The sequence below is a fragment of the Rhinopithecus bieti genome, unplaced genomic scaffold, assembly GCF_001698545.2.
Source record: "Rhinopithecus bieti isolate Rb0 unplaced genomic scaffold, ASM169854v2 scaffold_29928, whole genome shotgun sequence".
Classification (NCBI taxonomy): domain Eukaryota; kingdom Metazoa; phylum Chordata; class Mammalia; order Primates; family Cercopithecidae; genus Rhinopithecus; species Rhinopithecus bieti.
Window position 1 is genome coordinate 1779569 of NW_016814053.1, and position 20104 is coordinate 1799672.

Sequence of the window (20104 nt, forward strand, 5' to 3'; positions counted from 1 at the left end):
TGGACAACAAAGCAAAGCTGTTTCAAANATTTCATTTCAGCTTTTTAAAAATGAAAAATGCGGCCAGGCATGGTGGCTCATGCCTGTAATCCCAGCGCTTTGGGAAGCTGAGGTAGGTGGATCACCTGAGGTCAGGAGATTGAGACCAGCCTGGCCAACATGGTGAAATACCATCTCTATTGAAAATACAAAAATTAGCCAGGCGTGATGGCATGTGCCTGTAGTCCCAGCTACTTGGGAGGCTGAGGCAAGAGATCACTTGAATCTGGGAGGCGGAGGATGCAGTGAGCTGAGATGGCACCGCTGCACTCCAGCCTGGACAACAAAGCAAAGCTGTTTCAAAAAAAAAAAAAAAAAAGGAGAAATGTTTTAGTTTCTTAAAGTCACACAGATTTGAACATAAACTCATGTGCAATATAAGATTCAATCAAACCTTTAAATAATATACCTCTTACACTTGAAATGAAGGATTCTAGTCTTTCAAGCAATTCCAAATCTCTTTCAAAGTCATAAAAATGATGTTCAACCCAATGCCGAAATACATTTAAGATCCTGATAAAATGGAAAGAAACACATTTTAGTGAAACATAAGTGTTCAATTACACTTCTTCCTTCTCTAATGCCATGATGATTGCTTTATATACAAGGGTCAACATAATACTCAAAGACTCTCTAATTTGTATTTAATTAATACCTTAAGTGCTTCAATGACAAGAGGAGAATAGGTCTCCAAACTGTGTATTATTTATTAATAAAACGTATACTTTTAACATATTTATAAGCATAAAAATAGTGGTTTCTGTACTTCCCATTTATGTTAAGGAAAAGTACCTTTTCTTTATTCATATGTGGAAAACTTATGCTTTATATTACAAAAGCTATTGTAAGTTCATAAAAAGCACTTTTAAGATTTAAATTTTGATATTTTTTCACTTAAAATGGAAAACCAACTAAGATGCACTGTATCTGGTTCTAAATTCAAGTACTATCATCAAATTTCTTTCTTTTTTTTTGAGACAGAGTTGTGTTCTTGTTGCCCAGGCTGGAGTGCAATGGTGCGATCTTGGCTCACCGCAACCTCCAACTCCGGGGAGTTCAAGTGATTCTCCTGCCTCAGCCTCCCAAGTAGCTGGGATTACAGGCGCCCGCCACCATAAGAATAAGAACTTTTGTATTCTTAGTAGAGACAAGGTTTCACCATGTTGACCAGGCTGGTCTCGAACTCCTGACCTCAGATGATCTGCCCATCTCGGCCTCCCAAAGTGCTGGGATTATAGGCATGAGCTACCATGCCCAGCCTATCATCAAATTTCTATGTAATCTACACATATACCTACAGTCTCTTATTTCATTTCAAAAGAAAAAAATAGAAGAACTGTTTTGTTTTACAGTATCACAAATATGATTACCTATAACAAAGAGAGATTTAATCAACCTTGCCAATGGAAAGGAAAGACAAGGGGAGAGGGAAGAGGAGGAAAATGGAGGAGGAAGAAGGGAAAGGGAAAGGGAAGGAAAGAAGGAAGAAAAGAAGGAAACTAGTAGGCAAGCCATGGAGAGAAAATATTTGTAAAATGTTTATCTGACAAAGGACTGGCGTTCAGTCCTACCCAACTTACTCCTACAACTCAGTAATAAAAAGACAAGTATCTCAATAAAAATTAGACAGAGGACTTGAACAGATTCTCCACAAAATAAGTATGAATGAAATACCGCTACACCCAGCAGTATGGGTAAGGCACAAAGACTGACATTACTAAACATTGATGAGAATATGAAGCAACTAGAACATTGCTGGTGAGAATGTTTGGGAAGTTTTGGCAGTTTCTTTCAAAACTAAACACACACATATCTTATGACCCAGCCACTCCACTCTGAGTTATTTACCCAAGAAAAGTGAAAAATATTCACAGTAAGACTGGTAAGATAAAGTTCACAGCGGGCTTTATTCATAATAATAAAAAACTAGAAAAAGCCCATGTATCTTTTAGTGGGAAAATTAAGAAACTGGTATATTCATATAATAAAACACAACCTTGCAATAAAATAAACCATTGATATACAACCAAAACCATGGATGAAATTCAAAAGCATGTTGAGTGAAAGAAGACATAAAATTGAGTTTATAAGAATGCATTTATGTAAGACTCTAAAACAGGTAAAACTAATCTATGGAGGGAGAAATTGGAACACTGCCTTTGGGCAGTGGGAACAAAACTGATGAGAAGGAATGTAAGGGAACTTTCTGGGGTGTAGTAACATTCGATATCGTGAAAGGCGTTTGGATTATAGAGATGCATGTGTTAAAACTCAACAGAAGTACACTTAAGATGTGTGTATCTTCTGTCTTCAGTGGAAGCAAGAAAAAATGTATTTCATTATATGCACATTTTAGAACAAAAGAAAAACAAACACTGAACTGTTAATGACACACAAGTTGAAGTATTTAAGGAGTGTACTTCAAAATTCATACAAAAATTAATGAATGAACTGATAGATGAATGATAAATGAACAGATATATGAATAGCTATGAATAGATGAATACATATCTAGGTGGAGGGTTTAGGGTGTTCATTTTTAAATTCTCAATTTTGCTGTATGTTAAAATTTTTCATAATAAAATGTTAGAAAAATTACTACCATCCATTTTACTAGAAATCTTTCAAAATTTATATAACAGGTTTAATAACTTGGCTTGGATTTCAGAGTTTTCAACAACATCCAATTCCATATAGGTAATCTCATCTACTACTTCTTGCAATACAATGCTTACATTCCTCTCAGGTCAATGTCCTTACCTGTGTCCTCAGCACACCATTCTTATTTCTGCCTTCTTACCTTTCTTCATACTATTTCCCATGACCCTGAATACCTACAATCACCTTTCTACCTATCTAAAGCCTATACATCCTTTAGGGGCAATCTCAGATTTTACCTTCTCCAAGATGCCTTCCCTAATTACTCTGGTCTAATCTTTGCTATTCCTGAAATTTTATAGGGATGTATTTTTTCTAAGTCACTTAAACACTCAAAGTAGAACAATACATAACTGTTTCATGTGTCTTTTTCCCCCAGTAAAGTCCCCAATAAAGCCATAATATCATGACAGTCTATGTTATTTTTGTACTTAGCATAGTTATAAGTACAGGACTGAGAATACAGCAAATGCTTAGAAATACATACTTAAAGAGCTTATATGACTGAGAATCAAAGATCATACTCCCACCCCTACCCCACCCAATAGCAACTTCATAAATGTATGTCTCATATCAAGGGATTTCATGTGAGTGTAGATAAGTACGAATGCATCACAGCTAGCAGAAAAAACTAATTACTTATTTATTGCTGATACATAAATAATCTCATCTTCTTATACAAAGAATGACATGTTAAAAGTTTTGGTGAAAGACATATAGCTGGGAGCACTATCATTCTTCTAAAACTGCATTTATTTGTGGCAATTATCCTGGGAAATAAATAACTAATATACTCAGTTCCAAAATTACAATTTATTGGTCAACAGTAAACAAGGACACTTGAAATTTACAGAGAAAAAATTTAGATTATATATAATTAATAAGATAACTTGGTTTCCAATGGAAGGGGGTAGATAATACTTCAGTTACTTGGACTGTACAGAGGGCTAATCAAAGGATTAGCCCTAAGGATTAGCAATTTTCAATGCTTAGTGGTAAACACACACACACACACACACAAAGAAAATCAGATATGAGTCCTGCCACTCTCTTTATATAACTTAGCTCAAATTACTTCATCTTGCTAGGTTTCAATTTCCTTATATATAAAGTAGGAATAGTAATCATGTTGTAAGAATGAGATTAAAAAGATAAAACATTTAGGGTAATCCCTGGCACACAGTAGTATTTATTAACTGGAAGCTTCTATAATCAAATACATTTTTAGAAATTATTGCAATGATTTCTTAAACAAATGTCTATATATTTTGTGAGAGATAAGTGGGAAAAGGGCTAGAACTTCCACAAATATTATAAATTGTAAAAAAGCCAGGATTACTATATGATCACAAAGGGAAATGAAGGAACAAAGTGTGAAAAAAGGTTGACAGCAGGCAAGCTCATATGAAATTTTATAATTTTTACTTACTATAACAAATAGTTATCCTGCTACGTAAGCATAACATATCACATGCCAGAGATACGTGATGCAAATACAGGATATTTAAATAGTTGAATTTCTTCAGGGTATTTAAGAATACTTTCACTGAGAAAGAACTTTCTTAGTTTAACTTAACTGCTGTGAAGTTAAAAATATTACCTATATTTGAATTAAAAGCTGAGAACTTTTGTGTTAACTATATATTGAAAACTGACACACAAAATATGTATACATATATATAAAATATTCAAACCAAACCTAAGTTGTACTGGTTGGACGTATTCCTTGCGAAATCTTTTAAGGTCTGCACTGATTGGCTGCTCGCCTTTCTCTATTGCCAATTTGTCTGCGTCAGTAGGTTCTGGCTCTGGGATTTCAAACCTAAGAAGAAAAGCAAAAGGAGAAAAATCTGTTCATACATAATGAAAATACAAGGAGGAAAATATTGTGACCAAGCAACCTTCTTTCCTACCACTTTCATGAAAAGTGGATTACTGTTAAACTTCCCTTAAGGTATGGCATACTACAAAAAACTGTCCTTTGGCTACACAAAAGTAAGGTTTTGTATTCTTACTTTCATAAAATTAAAGTTTTGCTTTTAGCACTGATCAATACAGAAAAGGTTCAGTGGAAAGAGCCAAGGAAAGAATTCATAAGCAATTTAAAGAACATGATAGAAATGGCTTACCTAATCTGTCTTTAATATTTATATTATTAAAATGAAAGTAGGCTAATAAATTTCTTTAAATGAGTACAAATTCAAAGAGAGGGCCAAAACTGAATATTTAACAATATTTAAATAATTTACCTAAGTGGATAAGATAAAAATTAAAAAAATTGCTCAAAACATAGGAAATACAGCTAAACTATAAGTCTAACAAGTGTGCTTTCTTTTTCTGGACATGGAAACAGAACTAAGTAGATCTTCATAGCACATTACACTGATTCAGTCTGGTAAATTTAGTTTCATAAAACAACATAGTGATAGAGATCTAGAATTGTATCTTGATAATACAGTTGATAAGCTTTGGTATAAGTAATAAGTTTTAGTAAGTTTTAAAATGTAAAACAAAAAATCATTTTGGAGTCCAGATTCTACATTTTAAACTATAAAACATTTAAAATGCCACTATAATACTAAGTAAAAAAAATTCAACCCAACACTAATTTTTAAAAGTTAATCATAATAAAGGAATTGCTGATTTTTTAGGTTTAATAATGATATCTGATTTAAAAAAATAAGAGTCTATATTTTCTAGAGATACATAGAAAAATATTTATAGATGAATTACGTTGTCTAGGATCTACTTCAAAACAATCATGGGGTGGGGTGTTTAAATTTGTAGGGAAACAGATGAAACAATGAGTTGATAATTACTGAAAGTGGCTGATGAATAAATGGGTTTATTATATTCTTCTATCTGCTCTTGTATATGTTTTGAAAGTTTTCATAACAAGTTTGTTTTAAAAGTGGAAAGTAGGCCGGGCACAGTGGCTCAAGCCTGTAATCCCAGCACGTTTGGGAGGCCGGACGGGCGGATCACAGGGTCAGGAGATCGAGACCAATTCCTGGCTAACATGGTGATAACCCGTCACACCCCCCCCCCCCCCCCCCCCTCTATAAAAATACAAAAACTAGCCCGTGCGAAGGTGGGCGGCGCCGTAGTCCCAGCTACTTGGGAGGCTGAGGCAGGAGAATGGAACCCAGGAGGCGGAGCGCTTGCTAGTGAGCTGAGATCGGCCACTTGCACTCCAGTCCGGGCGACAGAGTGAGACTCGCCAAAATAAATCAAAAAAAAAACAAAAAAAAAAAAAAGTGGAAGTATTTGCAAGAGTCTACAGTCAAAAAAAAAAAGTTGTAAGTAGAAAAGTGCTCTTTTAAGAAAGTATCATTTTATTCCACAGAACAATATTCATTAAAATATAGTGCTTTCATCCTCCAAAGCAGTCTTTCTGATTACCACTTGAAATATTTCTAAGAGCTGAAGATCTGTGTTATAAACAGATTTTGGGGAGTACTCTATTTGAAGAGAATAGTAATACTGCCGATTTAATGCCAAATAAAATATGTTCAATAATTACTTGAGTATTTATTAGGTACTAGGCACTTTACAAAATACAGTTAATTTTTCACAAAATGTCAATATAAGTAAAATACATATTTTTCTTACCGTTCAATCAGTAAGCTCAGCAATTCCTGTGGTTTACAAAATGAACGATATGTGGTAAGAAAAGTACGAACAAAATTGGGATCTGAAAAGGCAGAGCATAAAACAGGTTTCATGTTTAATGTACTCAGTTTAATTAACTCAAAGTACCATATTTGGAGGCCTTCCTCCCTTTTTCTTTTCACTTTGGCTCCTCAGATTGTGGCTCTTCCTGACAATCATGGTACTGGCAGGATACCATCGTATCCCTGCCATATATAGAAAAATACTGACATAGAGAATATACTATGGTATATTCTTAATAAACGAGAACTGTTTTCAAATTCGAAATTCATGAATATGTGTATTTTATGAATATTCAATAATTAATGAAGTTAACAATATTACATTTTTACACATTTAATTCCTTCTCTTATTTATTCTTTTTGTTTTTGCAGTAGTTTTGTATTTTGGAGGCAATCCGTTTTTTCCCCAAGCCTCAAATATTTTTGAGCATCCTTAAGCTTTTGGGTCCCAGGCCCTAGGTCAGCAGGTGTAATGAGTTTCACATACCTGCATACATATGATATGTTAACCTTTCAATTAACTTCACTACAGTTCCTCCTTTAATAATGGGGATGCCACTTCTACTTTGCAAGTTGTCTTCAAAAACAATGTTTTCCTCAGAGTCTTTTACTACAAAACGATATACTTCAGGAGTTGGTAATCTCAGTGGTTGCTCATTTTCTTCTTTCAGTAATACTGAATCTAACATTCGATCTAGAGTACTACGATAATGAAGAGAAATCAGGGCTGCCATCCAGTTGTTTTTTTCTTCAGCAGACTTAGCAGCAAATACTACGCTGTTCTCATCTTTGGATACTAATTCAAAAGCATGCTTGCACTCACAAGTATCTTCTTTATCACAAATTTGTATTTTCCTCATGACAAATTTTTCTTTTAACCTATATTCTGCACTACTGTAACCTGGAAGCCGAGTCTGGCCATGATTAGGTTTACAACTGATCATTAAGCCATCAAACAGAAAAATATGCCGTTCATGTTTGGCACCGATTCTTGTCAATGGTCCCTCCATAATGAATTCATTACAACACTGTCCAATATCTTTGCCTTCCCATCCATCGATATTTTTCTGAATTTCATTCATTTTTTTGATAGCCAGGTGTTTGCTTCTTAATTGGTGACTATAAAAAGGGCAAACAGGATCTCTAAAAAAACAAACAAACAATAGAGCTTATTCAATAGCTAGGCAACCCAAATGGTTTCAAGCATAAACCATCTCAAATCATGTGAAAAAAATATTAAATAACCAATCAGTAGCTTTTACACACAGCATTTAGTTCTAACTTTGCCACTAAATAATACATCCCTCAATTTCATTATTATGAAAGAGAAGTACTACTGGCTCTAGAAGAACTAAAATTGCAAAAAATCCTAAATTTCTTTCATAGATTACACTTTTAAACATTTATTAAGTCTATCCTAATAATATAACAGTGCTAATCTTTTTTATTTTTATTTTTTATTTTTTTGAGATGAAGTCTCTCTCTTGTCCCCCAGGCTGGAGTGCAATGGCATGATCTTGGCTCACTGCAACCTCTGCCTTCCGGGTTTAAGTGATTCTCCTGCCTCAGCCTCCCGAGTAGCTGGGATTACAGGTGCCTGCCACCACGCCTGGCTAATTTTTGTATTTTTAGTAGAGACAGGGTTTCACCATGTTGACCAGGCTGGTCTCGAATTCCTGACCTTAGGCGATCTGCCCACCTCGGACTCCCAAAAACGCTGGGATTACAGGCGTGAGCCACCGCGCCCAGCAGTGGCTTAAGACTAGGCTGGGTTGGCCAGGTACAGTGGCTCAGACCTGCAATCCCAACACTTCGGGAGGCCAAAGCAGGCAGATTACCTGAGCCAGGAGTTCAAGACCAGCCTGGGCAATATAGCAAAACCCTGTTTCAACAAAAAATACAAAAATTAGGCAGGTGTGGTGGCATGTGCCACCCAGCTATGTGAGTCCCAGCTACTCCAGAGGGTTGAGGCGGGAGGACCACTTGAGCCCAAGAGATTGAGGCTGCTGTGAGCTGAGATCACATCACTGCTCTCCAGCCTGGGCAACAGAGTGAGACCCTGTCTCTTAAGAAAAAGAAAAAAAAGGTTGGGCATGGTGGCTTACACCTGTAATCCCAGCACTTTGGGAGGCTGAGGTAGGTAGATCATTTGAGGTCAGGAGTTCAAGACCAGCCTAGCCAACATGGTAAAACCCCATCTCTACTAAAAATACAAAAATTAGCTGGGCATGGTGGTGGGCTCCTGTAGTCCCAGCTACTTGGGAGAGGAAAAAAAGAGTAAAAAGAGTAAATGACCAAGATAAAAGTATATAAAAGTATGACAAGCACAACTTTCAAGAATGTAACTATCACAAAAAATCACACTTCTTTAGAAAACCAGCATCAGAGACAGCAAAGTAAGCAGAGGCATTCACATTTTCAACACTTTGGAATTACCCAGGTCGGCGTCTAGGTGAATGCTGCTTGTAAATTCGGTCCATGCTACCTTGGAGATTCATGAGAGCAGTAATAGCTTGGTTCAAACATTCTCTGTCTTCTTGTTCTTCACTACATGCTTTCAATTGCTAAGAAAAAACAGAAAGAAAAATCAAAACTACACTGTTTGATTCTTCTCCCAACTTTCTAGTAATAGAGAAAGCAGCAACAGATATTATCAACTCTAAATTAATTTTATAGATACTTAATAAAAACAGCTATAATTTTATATATACCTACTGACCTCTCAAACCAACCCTCTTTCTTTTTTTTTGGAAACAGGGTCTCGCTCACTGTGGTCTTGAGCTCCTGGGTTCTAATGATCCTCCACTCTCAGTCTCTCAAGTAGCTGAGACCACAGGTGAATGCCACCACACCCAGCTAATTTTTAAAATTTCTGTGGAGACAGGGTCTTGCTATGTCTCCCAGGCTGGTCTTGAACACTTGCTCAAGCTATCCTTCTGCCTCTGCCTCCCAAAGTGCTGGGATTACAGGTGTGAGCCACCAGGCCTGGCCCAACCCTCTTTCTATAAATATAAACACAATAACACAATACAGATACAAACTAACATGAGCATAGCAATCAGAAAAAAAAAAACAAACAAACAAAACAAAAACAACAACTGTAAAACCATTTGGACATTTTATTTTATTTTCTATTTTTTTTGAGACAGGGTCTCACTCACTCTGTCACCCAGGCTGGAGTACAGTGGCAGGGCTAACTGCAGCCTCAACCTCCTAGGCATAAGGCCTCCCGAGTAGCTGTGATCACAGTAGCATGCCACCACATCCAGTTAATTTTTTTTTTTTTTTTTTGAGGAGTCTCATTCTGTCGCCAGGCTCAAGTGCTGTGGCACCATCTTGGCTCACTGCAACCTCCAACTCCCTGGTTCAAGGGATTCTCCTGCCTCCGCCTCCTGAGTAGGTGGGATCACAGGCATGGCCACTATGTCTGGCTACTTTCTGTATTTTTAGTAGAGATGGGGTTTCATTATGTCGGCCAGGATGGTCTCGATCTCCTGACCTCATGATCCACCTGCCTTGGCCTCCCAAAGTGCTGGGATTACAGGCGTAAGCCACTGTGCCTAGCCCAGCTAATTTTTTTATTTTTATTTTTTGTAGAGACAGGGTCTCAGTAGGCTGGTCCCCAAACTCCTGGGCTCAAGCTATCCTCCCACCTCTGCCTCCCAAAGTGTTGAAATTACAGGCGTGAGCCATTGTGCCAGGCTATATTTTCCAAACATACTAAAAAAGTTTAAAACATCTAAAGCATGAAGCTTACAACTTACTTTTATTCATTAGCGACTAGGAATAGAGAAAATAAGATAAATAACTATAAACTATTTAATATTCTTTAATGATTACTTTGTTTTAGCAATTTCAAAAAGTTTACAAATCTTTGTTATATAACATAATCAAGTGTACTTTTAACACTTCAATCCATCATAAACTTTTCTGTAAACTGCATCTCTCAAAGGATTCCACTGCTGTTTTACAATACGAAATTCAACCATTCTAGTAAATGTCAAGAAACCATGAAAATTAACATTCTATCTCAACCTTTAGAAGTAAGATTTAGAAACTGACTTATTAATCCCTAAAACTCTGGCTCTATTTCATTTGCCCCAAAATTTTCTCTTGTATTTCACTCTCAGAAAGAAAGAAAATTTACTTATAGTAAATAATTCAGAGTGGATTGTATTGTGCTCCAATGTTTTGACTTTTTTTTTTTGAGACAGGGTCTCACTCTGTCACCCAGACTAGAGTACAGTGAGGTGATCATGGCTCACTGCAGCCTTGCCTCAACTTCCTGGACTCAAGTGATCCTTCCATCTCAGCCTCCCAAGTAGCTGGAACTACAGATGTGTGCCACCATGCTTGGCTAATTTTTAAAAAATTTTTTCCATAGAGGTGGAGTCTCGCTATGCTGCCCAGGCTGATCTCAAACTGTTTTAATCTTTTTGAAAGAAGAATTCAAACTGGATCATCATATAGATATTATATATATAATGTATTTATAAATATATATTTATGCAAGGATATGAGGAATTAGATCACTTCAGAAAATTTTTAAAAACTTAAATCTATTTTGTGATCTTTAACTTTAAATTAGAGATTTTGTGATAAATTAAAATTTTCCTTATATTCCAAGAGCAATCTCAAAAGCATTCAGCAATGGTTCCCTTTCCCCAGCAACTAACTGGATATTGTTTGAGAACTTTGTCCATTACCTTTTATTCATATGTCTTAGAAATTATTCTCTACATGAAGCGCAGAGCCATTTGATTTTATTTCAAGACACATGTAGAGATCTTGTCATCAAGAGATTATCAACATAAATAATGTAAATGACTATCATTAGAAGTAATACCTTAATCTCTAGAGTAAGCAATAGAAAGGATGGAAGCAAAGTCAAAATATCAGCAAGTTTGAAAAGGGATCCGTGCTTGGTTATTCTGACTTCTACAGGTGAAAGTTACTGGCAAAATCACTTATTTTGCGGCTTTAAAGATTTCTTACAGAGTCTTCTTTAAAGATTTCTTATAGAAAGAGTCTACTCAGCTCCACTCTAAAATATTTCTTTAATAAATATGAATGTTGATGATATCAAATGCTTAATTAGAACTGTTTTATTCTTATTGTTTTTGTTGATCCAAATATCTAAATTATCACCAGTAGTGAGATTCTACCAAAATGGTATGAAGATACCAAACTTTCATTGTCTACTTGGTCTTAAGGCTGTTCAAACTCTTCCACGCGTCATTTTTAAATAATCATGTAATAATTATAAGCTGTAAAGAGGACAAAATTGAGGATATTTAGAGTGGGATTTCCTGGTAATGGAGGTATATTAAACAACGGCTCTGTTTGGCAAAATAATCCAATAATTTGCTAAATATTTCTTGAATTTTCAGCAGTGAGGTTTGATAAACATCATATTAATGAATATCCAACTAATATTCTACAGATACGTAAAAGAATGTATTCCAAACATCTTACACAGAAATTACTGGGCCAGGCAAGGTGGCTCACACGTGTAATCCCAACATATTGGGAGGCCAAGGCGGGAAGATCACTTAAGCCCAGGAGTTCAAGACCAGCCCAAGCACATGGCAAAACCCTGTCTCTACAAAAAATACAAAAATTAGCCGGGCGTGGTGATGTGCACATGTAGTCCCAGCTATTCGGGAGGCTGAGGTAGGAGGATGACCTGATCATGCGAGGTAGAGAATACAGTAAGCCGAGATTGTGCCATTACACTCCGTCTGGGTGATAGAGTGAGACTCCGTTCCCCCGCCGCAAAAAATGAAAATAAAATTAAAATACAAAAATAAAAATACAAAACAATCAGCTGGACGTGGTGGTGCACGCCGGTAATCCCAGCTACTTGGGAGACTGAGGCATGAGAATCACTTGAACCTGGAGGCGGAGCTTGCAGTGAGCTGAGATCGTACCACTGCACTCCAGCCTGGGTGACAGGGCAAGACTGTTTCAAAAAAAAAGAAAAGAAAAGAAAATTACTGTACTGAACTATGTGCAAATAAGTAATGCACTTTCATGCCCCTATTAGCTTTCTACATATCAGTCTCTAACCTCCTCATCCACCTGGTGAATTTAGCTGCTAGGACACAGTTGAAATGCTTCCTCTTGAAGATGCCTTCTGACTATGCCTTCTCCCTCTTAAATTTTTTCTTTTGAAATATCAAATTTATAGAAAAGTTGTAGTAAAAGTAACACAAATAACTCCTGTAATACTCTGAATCACCAGTTTTTAACATTTTGTCACATGCTTCATCATTCTGTGTGCCAGTGCGTGCAGACTGTTTTTTCAGTAGTTTGTGATACCATCCATTCAGTTCCTTGCACAGGAAGGGGGACTATGGCTGAATGGTTTTGCAGTGGTTTTTGGAATATAAAGAAACGTCAAATGTATCACAAATTACTCTCAACTAGTATCACTCTCCCTTACTCCTTTAATGTTTCTAATAGTTCATCTTACAACAAGGATTTTCTTTTACAGAATCACAGTATAGTGATCAACTTCAGGAAATTTAACACTGATTAATCTGTAATCTCATCTATAGTGTATATTCCAATTTTGCCAATTGTTCTAATAACATCCTTTAAGGTAATATTTTCCCCCAAAACAGGAACTGGTCCATGATGCACTAAATTGTCATGTTTCTATTGTCTCTTTTATTCTGCAGAGTTCCTCAGCATTTGTCTTTCACGACTCCCCCAAATAAATAATGACACACACACACACACACACACACACATACCCATACATGCACACACTCTTCGCTCTCTCTCAGTAGGACAAATCCCTATATACCCAAAACCAATGTTTTGTTTTGTTTTTTTTTTTACTTCACTAAACAAAGGAAAAATTAATATGATTTTTTTCTGACTTCTCTAAGCAGAGCTAGTAACTCCTGCTTTATTGATCTCATAGTAGTACTTCTATTAGGCTCTTAATAATATTGTAATTATTTGTTTGACATCTATTTTCTTCACTAAATTGTGAACACCTTAATGCCTAGGGACACGTTTTATTCCTTTTTAGTTTACCTGCACGTGGTAGGTACCCACTAGGTGGCTGTCAGTAGTAACTGGAATAAATGACTACTGTATGATTTTGTTAAGTATTTAGACCAATAATGAATTTTTTTTTTTTTTTTTTTTTTTGAGACGGAGTCTCGCTCTGTCGCCCAGGCTGGAGTGTAGTGGCTGGATCTCAGCTCACTGCAAGTTCTACCTCCCGGGTTTACGCCATTCTCCTGCCTCAGCCTCCCGAGTAAGCTGAGACTACAGGCGCCTGCCACCTCGCCCGGCTAGTTTTTTGTATTTTTTAGTAGAGATGGGGTTTCACCATGTTAGCCAGGATAGTCTCGATCTCCTGACCTCGTGATCCGCCCGTCTCGGCCTCCCAAAGTGCTGGGATTACAGGCTTGAGCCACCGCACCCGGCCATGAATGTTTTTTGAGCTCTACTCTGGGCACCCTCTTTTATGTATTAGCTTATTTAACTTTTAATTACAACTCTGTAAGACAAGGTACTATTATCGTATGTTACAGATGAAGGAAATGAGGCACAGAGAAATTAAGTAATTTGCCCAATATAAATAGGAGAGTTTGTATCCAAACCCAGGAGCTCTGATCCCAAAGTCTCTGCTTTTTTGCTACACTAATACCCTGTCGCTCTACAATGACACCAGACACAGCTATGCAAAACACTGGTCTGTGTCTAAATCTGATGACCACTGAGTTGAAATGGATTCTTTCTATGTTGAAAACAAACTGGAAAACTACTGAGTTTAAGAAATAAAATGAAATGAGTGTACTTTGGAAAAGAGGTCAAAGAGAAAAGATACCCTTGCTATGTATGCTTAAAATTAAAAATAAAAGTGATTGTTTATTAATGGGTAATATCTTTCCTTTTTCTTTGAGACAAAGTTTCACTTTGTCAACTAGGCTGGAATGCAGTGGCACCATCTTGGCTCACTGCAGCTTCAATGTCCCGGGTTCAAGCGATCCTCCTGCTTTAACCCTCCGACCCCCTAGTAGCTTGGACTACAGGCATGCGCCACCACACCCAGCTAATTTTTTGTAGAGATGGGGTTTGGCCATGTTACCCAGGCTGGTCTCAAATTCCTGAGCTTCAGTAATCTACCTTCCTTGGCCTCCTAAAGTGCTAGGATTACAAGCGTGACCTGCTGTGCCTGGCTTTAATGGGTAATATCTTATTAACCTAGCTGAAGAATATATTCCTTGCTACTTGATACTCATCATTATCCCTAGTTGTCTACAAGTGTATCCTGTCCAAGATTTTATATTTCATGTAAGTTTTTTCTTAATTCTGTATGAGACTTCACTGGAATATTTACCCTGCTTTTGTTGAAACTCCTACCAAATGCTACATCTACTATGGACATGTGTGCACATAGCAAAGGGAAATTCCAATAAATTATCAATTTGTCTCTAATTCACTGTACTAGGGTCGTTTGAGCCCAGGAGGTCAAGGCTGCAGTAAGCCATGATTGTATCACTGCACTCCAGCCTGGGTAACAGAGCAAGACCCTGTCCCAAAAACAACACAATAAAATAGATGACATACAAATAGTTGAGAAGCACATAAAAGATACTCAACATCACTAGTCATTAAGAAAATTAAAATCAAAACCACAATAAGATACCACCTCGTATCCATTAGGATGACTACTATTAACAAAAAACCAAACAAACAAAAAAACAGGCCAGGCGTGGTGGCTTACGCCTGTAATCCCAGCACTTGGGGAGGACGAAGCAGGTGGATTGCCTGAGGTCAGGAGCTCGAGACCAGCCTGGCCAACATAGTGAAACCCTGTCTCTACTAAAAATACAAAAAATTAGATGGGCATGGTGGCGGGCACCTATAATCCCAGCTACTCGGGAGGCTGAGGCAGGAGAATCGCTTGAACCTGGGAGGCGGAGGTTGCAGTGAGCCAAGATTGTGCCATTGCACTCCAGCCTGGGCGACAAGAGTGGAACTCCATCTCAAAAAAAGAAAGAAAGAAACTAACAAGGTTTGGTAAAGATGTGGAGAAATCAGAACCTTGTGCATGGTTGGTAGGAACGTAAAATGGTGCAGTTACTATGAAAAACAGTATGGTAGTTCCTCAAAAAATTAAAGAGAAAATTACCATATGATCCACCCATTCCACTCCCAGGTATATACATAAAATAATTCAAAACAAAGTCTCAAAGGCATATTTGTACACCCACATTCACAGAAGCATTATTTACAGTAACCAAAAGGTAAAAAAAAATCCAACAGTTGGCCAGGCACGGTGGCTCATGCCTGTAATCCCAGCATTTTGGAGGCTGAGATGGGCAGATCACGAGGTCAAGAGATCGAGTCTATCCTGGCCAACATGGTGAAACCCTGTCGCTACTAAAAATACAAAAATTAGCTGGGTGTGGTGACATGTGCCTATAGTCCCAGCTACTCAGGAGGCTGAGGCAGGAGAATTGCTTGAACCCAGGGGGGCAGAGGTTGCAGTGAGCTGAGATCACACCACTGCATTCCAGCCTGGTGACAGAGCAAGACTCCATCTCAAAAAAAAAAAATAATAATTCAGTGGTCTATCAACAGATGAATGGATAAATAAATATAACACACCAATGAAATATTATTTCTCAAAGTTTATTTGTAAGCATCATTGATGTGTGTTGTTCTAGTGTAATTTTCTTTCATTACCTGACTGAACCACAATTTAATTACCCTTTTCTGGTTGGCAAACAGGGTTTGCTATTACTGACACCTGGTATAGACTTTCTTGTACATTTCTCTTGGTATACATGTGCATACATTTTGTTTCTTTAGAGTATATATTCAAGGATGGAACTGCCTAGTCACACAGTATGCATATTTTTTAATTTAAAAGGTAATGCCAAGCAGTTTTCCAAAGTGGGTTATACAGTTTCATTCCTAGCTGAATGCAAATAGTTCATGCTGCTGTTTATGGATATTTTCAGACTTTCAAATTTCTGTAATCTGGTGTGTATGTAATGGTATCCTGTGGTTTTAACTGCATTTCCTTGACTTTTAATGAGTTTGAATACACGTTTACTGCCATTTTGGATATCCTGTTTTGTGAAGTGATTCAAATCTTTCGCCATTTCTAATCTTTTCTAAGGCCTGTCTTTCCATTCCACATCTCCATTTGTTCTTGTTGTTGCTGTGCATTAATTAAAACTGAGTATATTCCCCATTTATTCTAAGGGTTACCGTTTCATTGATCAGACATAGGTAGTTTCTCTTTATTCATTCTTTTTTTTTTCTTTTTTTTTTTTCTTGAGATAGAGTCTCGCTCTGTTGCCCAAGCTGTCTCCTGCCTCAGCCTCCTGAGTAGCTGGGATTACAGGCATGTGCCACTACGCCTGCCTAATTTTTGTATTTTAATAGAGACTAAAACATGATTTCACCATGTTGGCCAGACTGGTCTTGAACTCCTAACCTCAAGTGATTTGATCCCCCTTGAACTCCCAAAGTGCTGGGATTACAGGCATGAGCCACCGCACCTGGCTCTCTTTATTCATTCTTTGAAGCCCAAAATTACTACTACCTAGTAATAAGAATATCTGCTGCCTTTGGACAAGCATGAGAACTCATCGATGAGTGTTTCTTTTCCCATTTCTAATTCCTTACACAATTTCCCTTGATCTTTTAAAGGTAGGAGTGATTACCAAAGTGAGCATATGAGAGATGGAGATTTTCTGGTGACAATCCATTCATTTATCTCTATCACTGCTACTGATTTTCACTGACTCTAGCTAACATCTAAGAACGTCTGTCTACTTTCAGATTATGGCCCCTTCTCAACTGTAATTCTTACATATCTTGCTCAGTAAAATGTTCTTTCTCAACTTTTTTTTTTTTTTCTTTGACAGAGTCTTATAGTTGCTCAGGCTGGCCTTGAACTCCTGACCTCATGTGATCCTCTTATTTCAGCCTCCCAAGTAGGTGGGACTACAGGCTTGTGCCACCATGTCCAGCTTCCAACTTTTTCACTGCTCTTTAGAAGCAAAGTATCTTTCTGCTTGATTATTTTGTACCTCTCCTTTAGGATACCACATCGTTGGTTTAGATAGACAGTTAAGACTTTTTCCATCTAATCCACGGTAATAACATTAAAATAAAAGCCAGAATAATTCTATGTATATCTTGTAGGCATCTAGGCAAGGAATATATATGATTACTTCTAATGAATACTTATCTCTTTTTTATGTTCTTTTTTATGGAGTGCTACTACCCACAGCATTTGATGCTGGAGGAAGCCAGCTTTTATCCACAAATAGATGAGCAACTTCATTGTGTAAGTCTCCATGGATACTAATGGATCCATAAAGAACTCATCAAAAGATATGCAGGCTTCATATGAATAATATATAAGCAGCCCCAGATGTATATTTGGATGCCTAAATTTTAAAAAATACAGTTCATGTCTTATTAGAAGTCCTATCATTAGTCTTAGAGTTGTCCTCTAACATTGCCAACATTTAAAAATGCTGGTTTGACCACATAATTAAAAAAAAACTTTTCCCTTACCTGGATGATTGCTTTTTTAAAATCTCTGCTACTAGGTCTGCATTTAAGATCAGGTCATTGACTATAATGGCCTGACTCATCCTAAACCACAGCTACTTTTGCCGCCAATTAATCACTAGCCTCCCAAACCCTCTTAGCCAACGTGACCAGGACTAGTGGCTGGCTAGTTAATTAAAATAGAGCAGAGAATCTTTTTTTGTAAAGTTATACATATATTTTTAATGTGCTGCTTGGGTTCCAGCTAAGACAGGAAGAATACAACACTGCACAGAAAAAAATATTAACTTCAAAAGTTATTTCTTTTATAAGATAAACAAGACAGAAATTTAGAGCAATGTTATATATAAAAGTTATTAATTACATAAAATAAGAACTAAAAGACTGGTAATGTGTGTCTCCAAAATTAATTTTAAAAAGTAAACTTTTCTATTACATAAGGACTTTGAGATTCTATGTTATAAAATCTTACCTTTAGTAACTCAAAATAGTGCCAACAGTGATATACTGGCACCAGCATAAGACGTGGAAGGACATAACGAACTGCCTCTTTAAAGCCATCAGCAATGGACTGCAAAGCAAAAAGATATCACAGTATGTCTCTGACATCAAGGACACGCAACAGCAGTGCCTAACAGAAATGGCCACTAAAAATTTGAGATATAGACTTATCAAAACTACAACAGAATGCATGTTCTATATTGAAACTGAAGTGCTGTATATCAAGTTATTCTTTTCTTCCTTTCCTCCTTTATTAGAGAAATATATACATTCGTTTTCTTTTATGTGGCTAAAATAACTTTCACAATAATCCTCTACAGCTTATGTTTTGGCTTCCACATACCCTAAAGGAATTCTGAGAAGCTATGCACCCTCTTGCACAATTTTAAAATGTTTTAAATTTACATAGTTACAAAAGATGCATTTCAGGGGATGCTGTATACTGTAAATGTGATCTATATGTATTTCACCAAACAATAATTGAATAAAATTTCAGATTTAGCTCATTTATGAAAAATGTCTGTCATACAACTTAATTGACAAAGCCGATCTTCATTGTCAAAATAAAGAGTAACACCAGTCTTTGTCAGAAGTCAAACTTTATTGTTAAATTCAAACGAACATATTAATGTCACGGTCTCAAGGATTAGAAGCCTCTGGATGAAACTACAACTGCTTCTAACATATTACATCAAGGTATGAGAACTTTACAAGTTTCTCCTCTTCTTTATAATAAATGATGATAAAGTACTTACAATAAGGTTAATATAAACCCTTGTGATAAGCATATCACGTCTTAATTCTTAGGCAGATAGATACGACATAACATAGATAGATATGACATTTTGGCTACCAAGAATTTTTACTAGCATCCCCCATAACCTTCTTTTGCAAACTCTTTTGCTTTGTACTCAGTGAACTCTCCCATAGAGGTAATACTTTTTTTTTTTTTTTTCCTGTTTGGTGCCCTAGAGGTTTTCACATCTTAGATCAATGCATAATGGGAAATACATACAGCAAAAGTTAACAAGTAAGAGAATTTGGAAAAGACAATGCAAAAAACATAAACAACGTCTCCGAAGACTAGAAATAGATTCCCTTAAAGCTCTCTGTGCCTTTACATATCCTGAAAAATCTTAGTATATAGCTTGGGATAGGTACACCCCAGTTTTGGAAACTACTGCAGAATAAATGGTTTTCTAAAATTTATAATGGATTTAACTCATGTTAATTTTAGATGTCTATATAGTTGACTTACTGGTATTTCTTGCCATAAGAAAAATACTAACCACACCAATATATAATGTGAGAAAGAATCTGATATGCTGCTTTAAAAAAATCTTCAAAAATATTTCCATAATTTTCACATTTTGTTAAAGTTAAATTATAATCTGTTCAACAGACGTATTACCCAGTAACCAAACTTCTTACTAGGATACACAAAAAGTGCCACCAATTTTCTTAAAGATTAATTCATTTTGACATTTGTTATGATCTGCATGTTTGTGTTCCCTCAAAAGTCACATATTGAAACCTAATCCCCAATGCAACAGTATTAAGAGATGGGGCCTTTAGGAGGTGATTAGGATATGAGGGCAGAGCCCTTGTGAACAGGATTAGTGCCCTTATAAAAGGGGCCTAAGGGAGCTTGTTTGTGCCATCCACCATGT

General features: G+C 36.7%; 1 protein-coding gene across 1 annotated transcript in view; it reads right to left on the bottom strand.

Moving 5' to 3' along the window:
• Window positions 1-20104, bottom strand: part of SOS2 (SOS Ras/Rho guanine nucleotide exchange factor 2) — a 119409-nt gene that overhangs the window by 35851 nt on the left and 63454 nt on the right. Inside the window, exons 8-13 of the mRNA XM_017849451.1 lie at window positions 18406-18504; window positions 8808-8935; window positions 6859-7514; window positions 6310-6391; window positions 4397-4519; window positions 449-552 (exon numbers count right to left, since the gene is read on the bottom strand). Of these exons, the coding sequence (XP_017704940.1) occupies window positions 449-552; window positions 4397-4519; window positions 6310-6391; window positions 6859-7514; window positions 8808-8935; window positions 18406-18504 (1192 nt within the window). The remainder of the gene's footprint in view (window positions 1-448; window positions 553-4396; window positions 4520-6309; window positions 6392-6858; window positions 7515-8807; window positions 8936-18405; window positions 18505-20104) is intronic.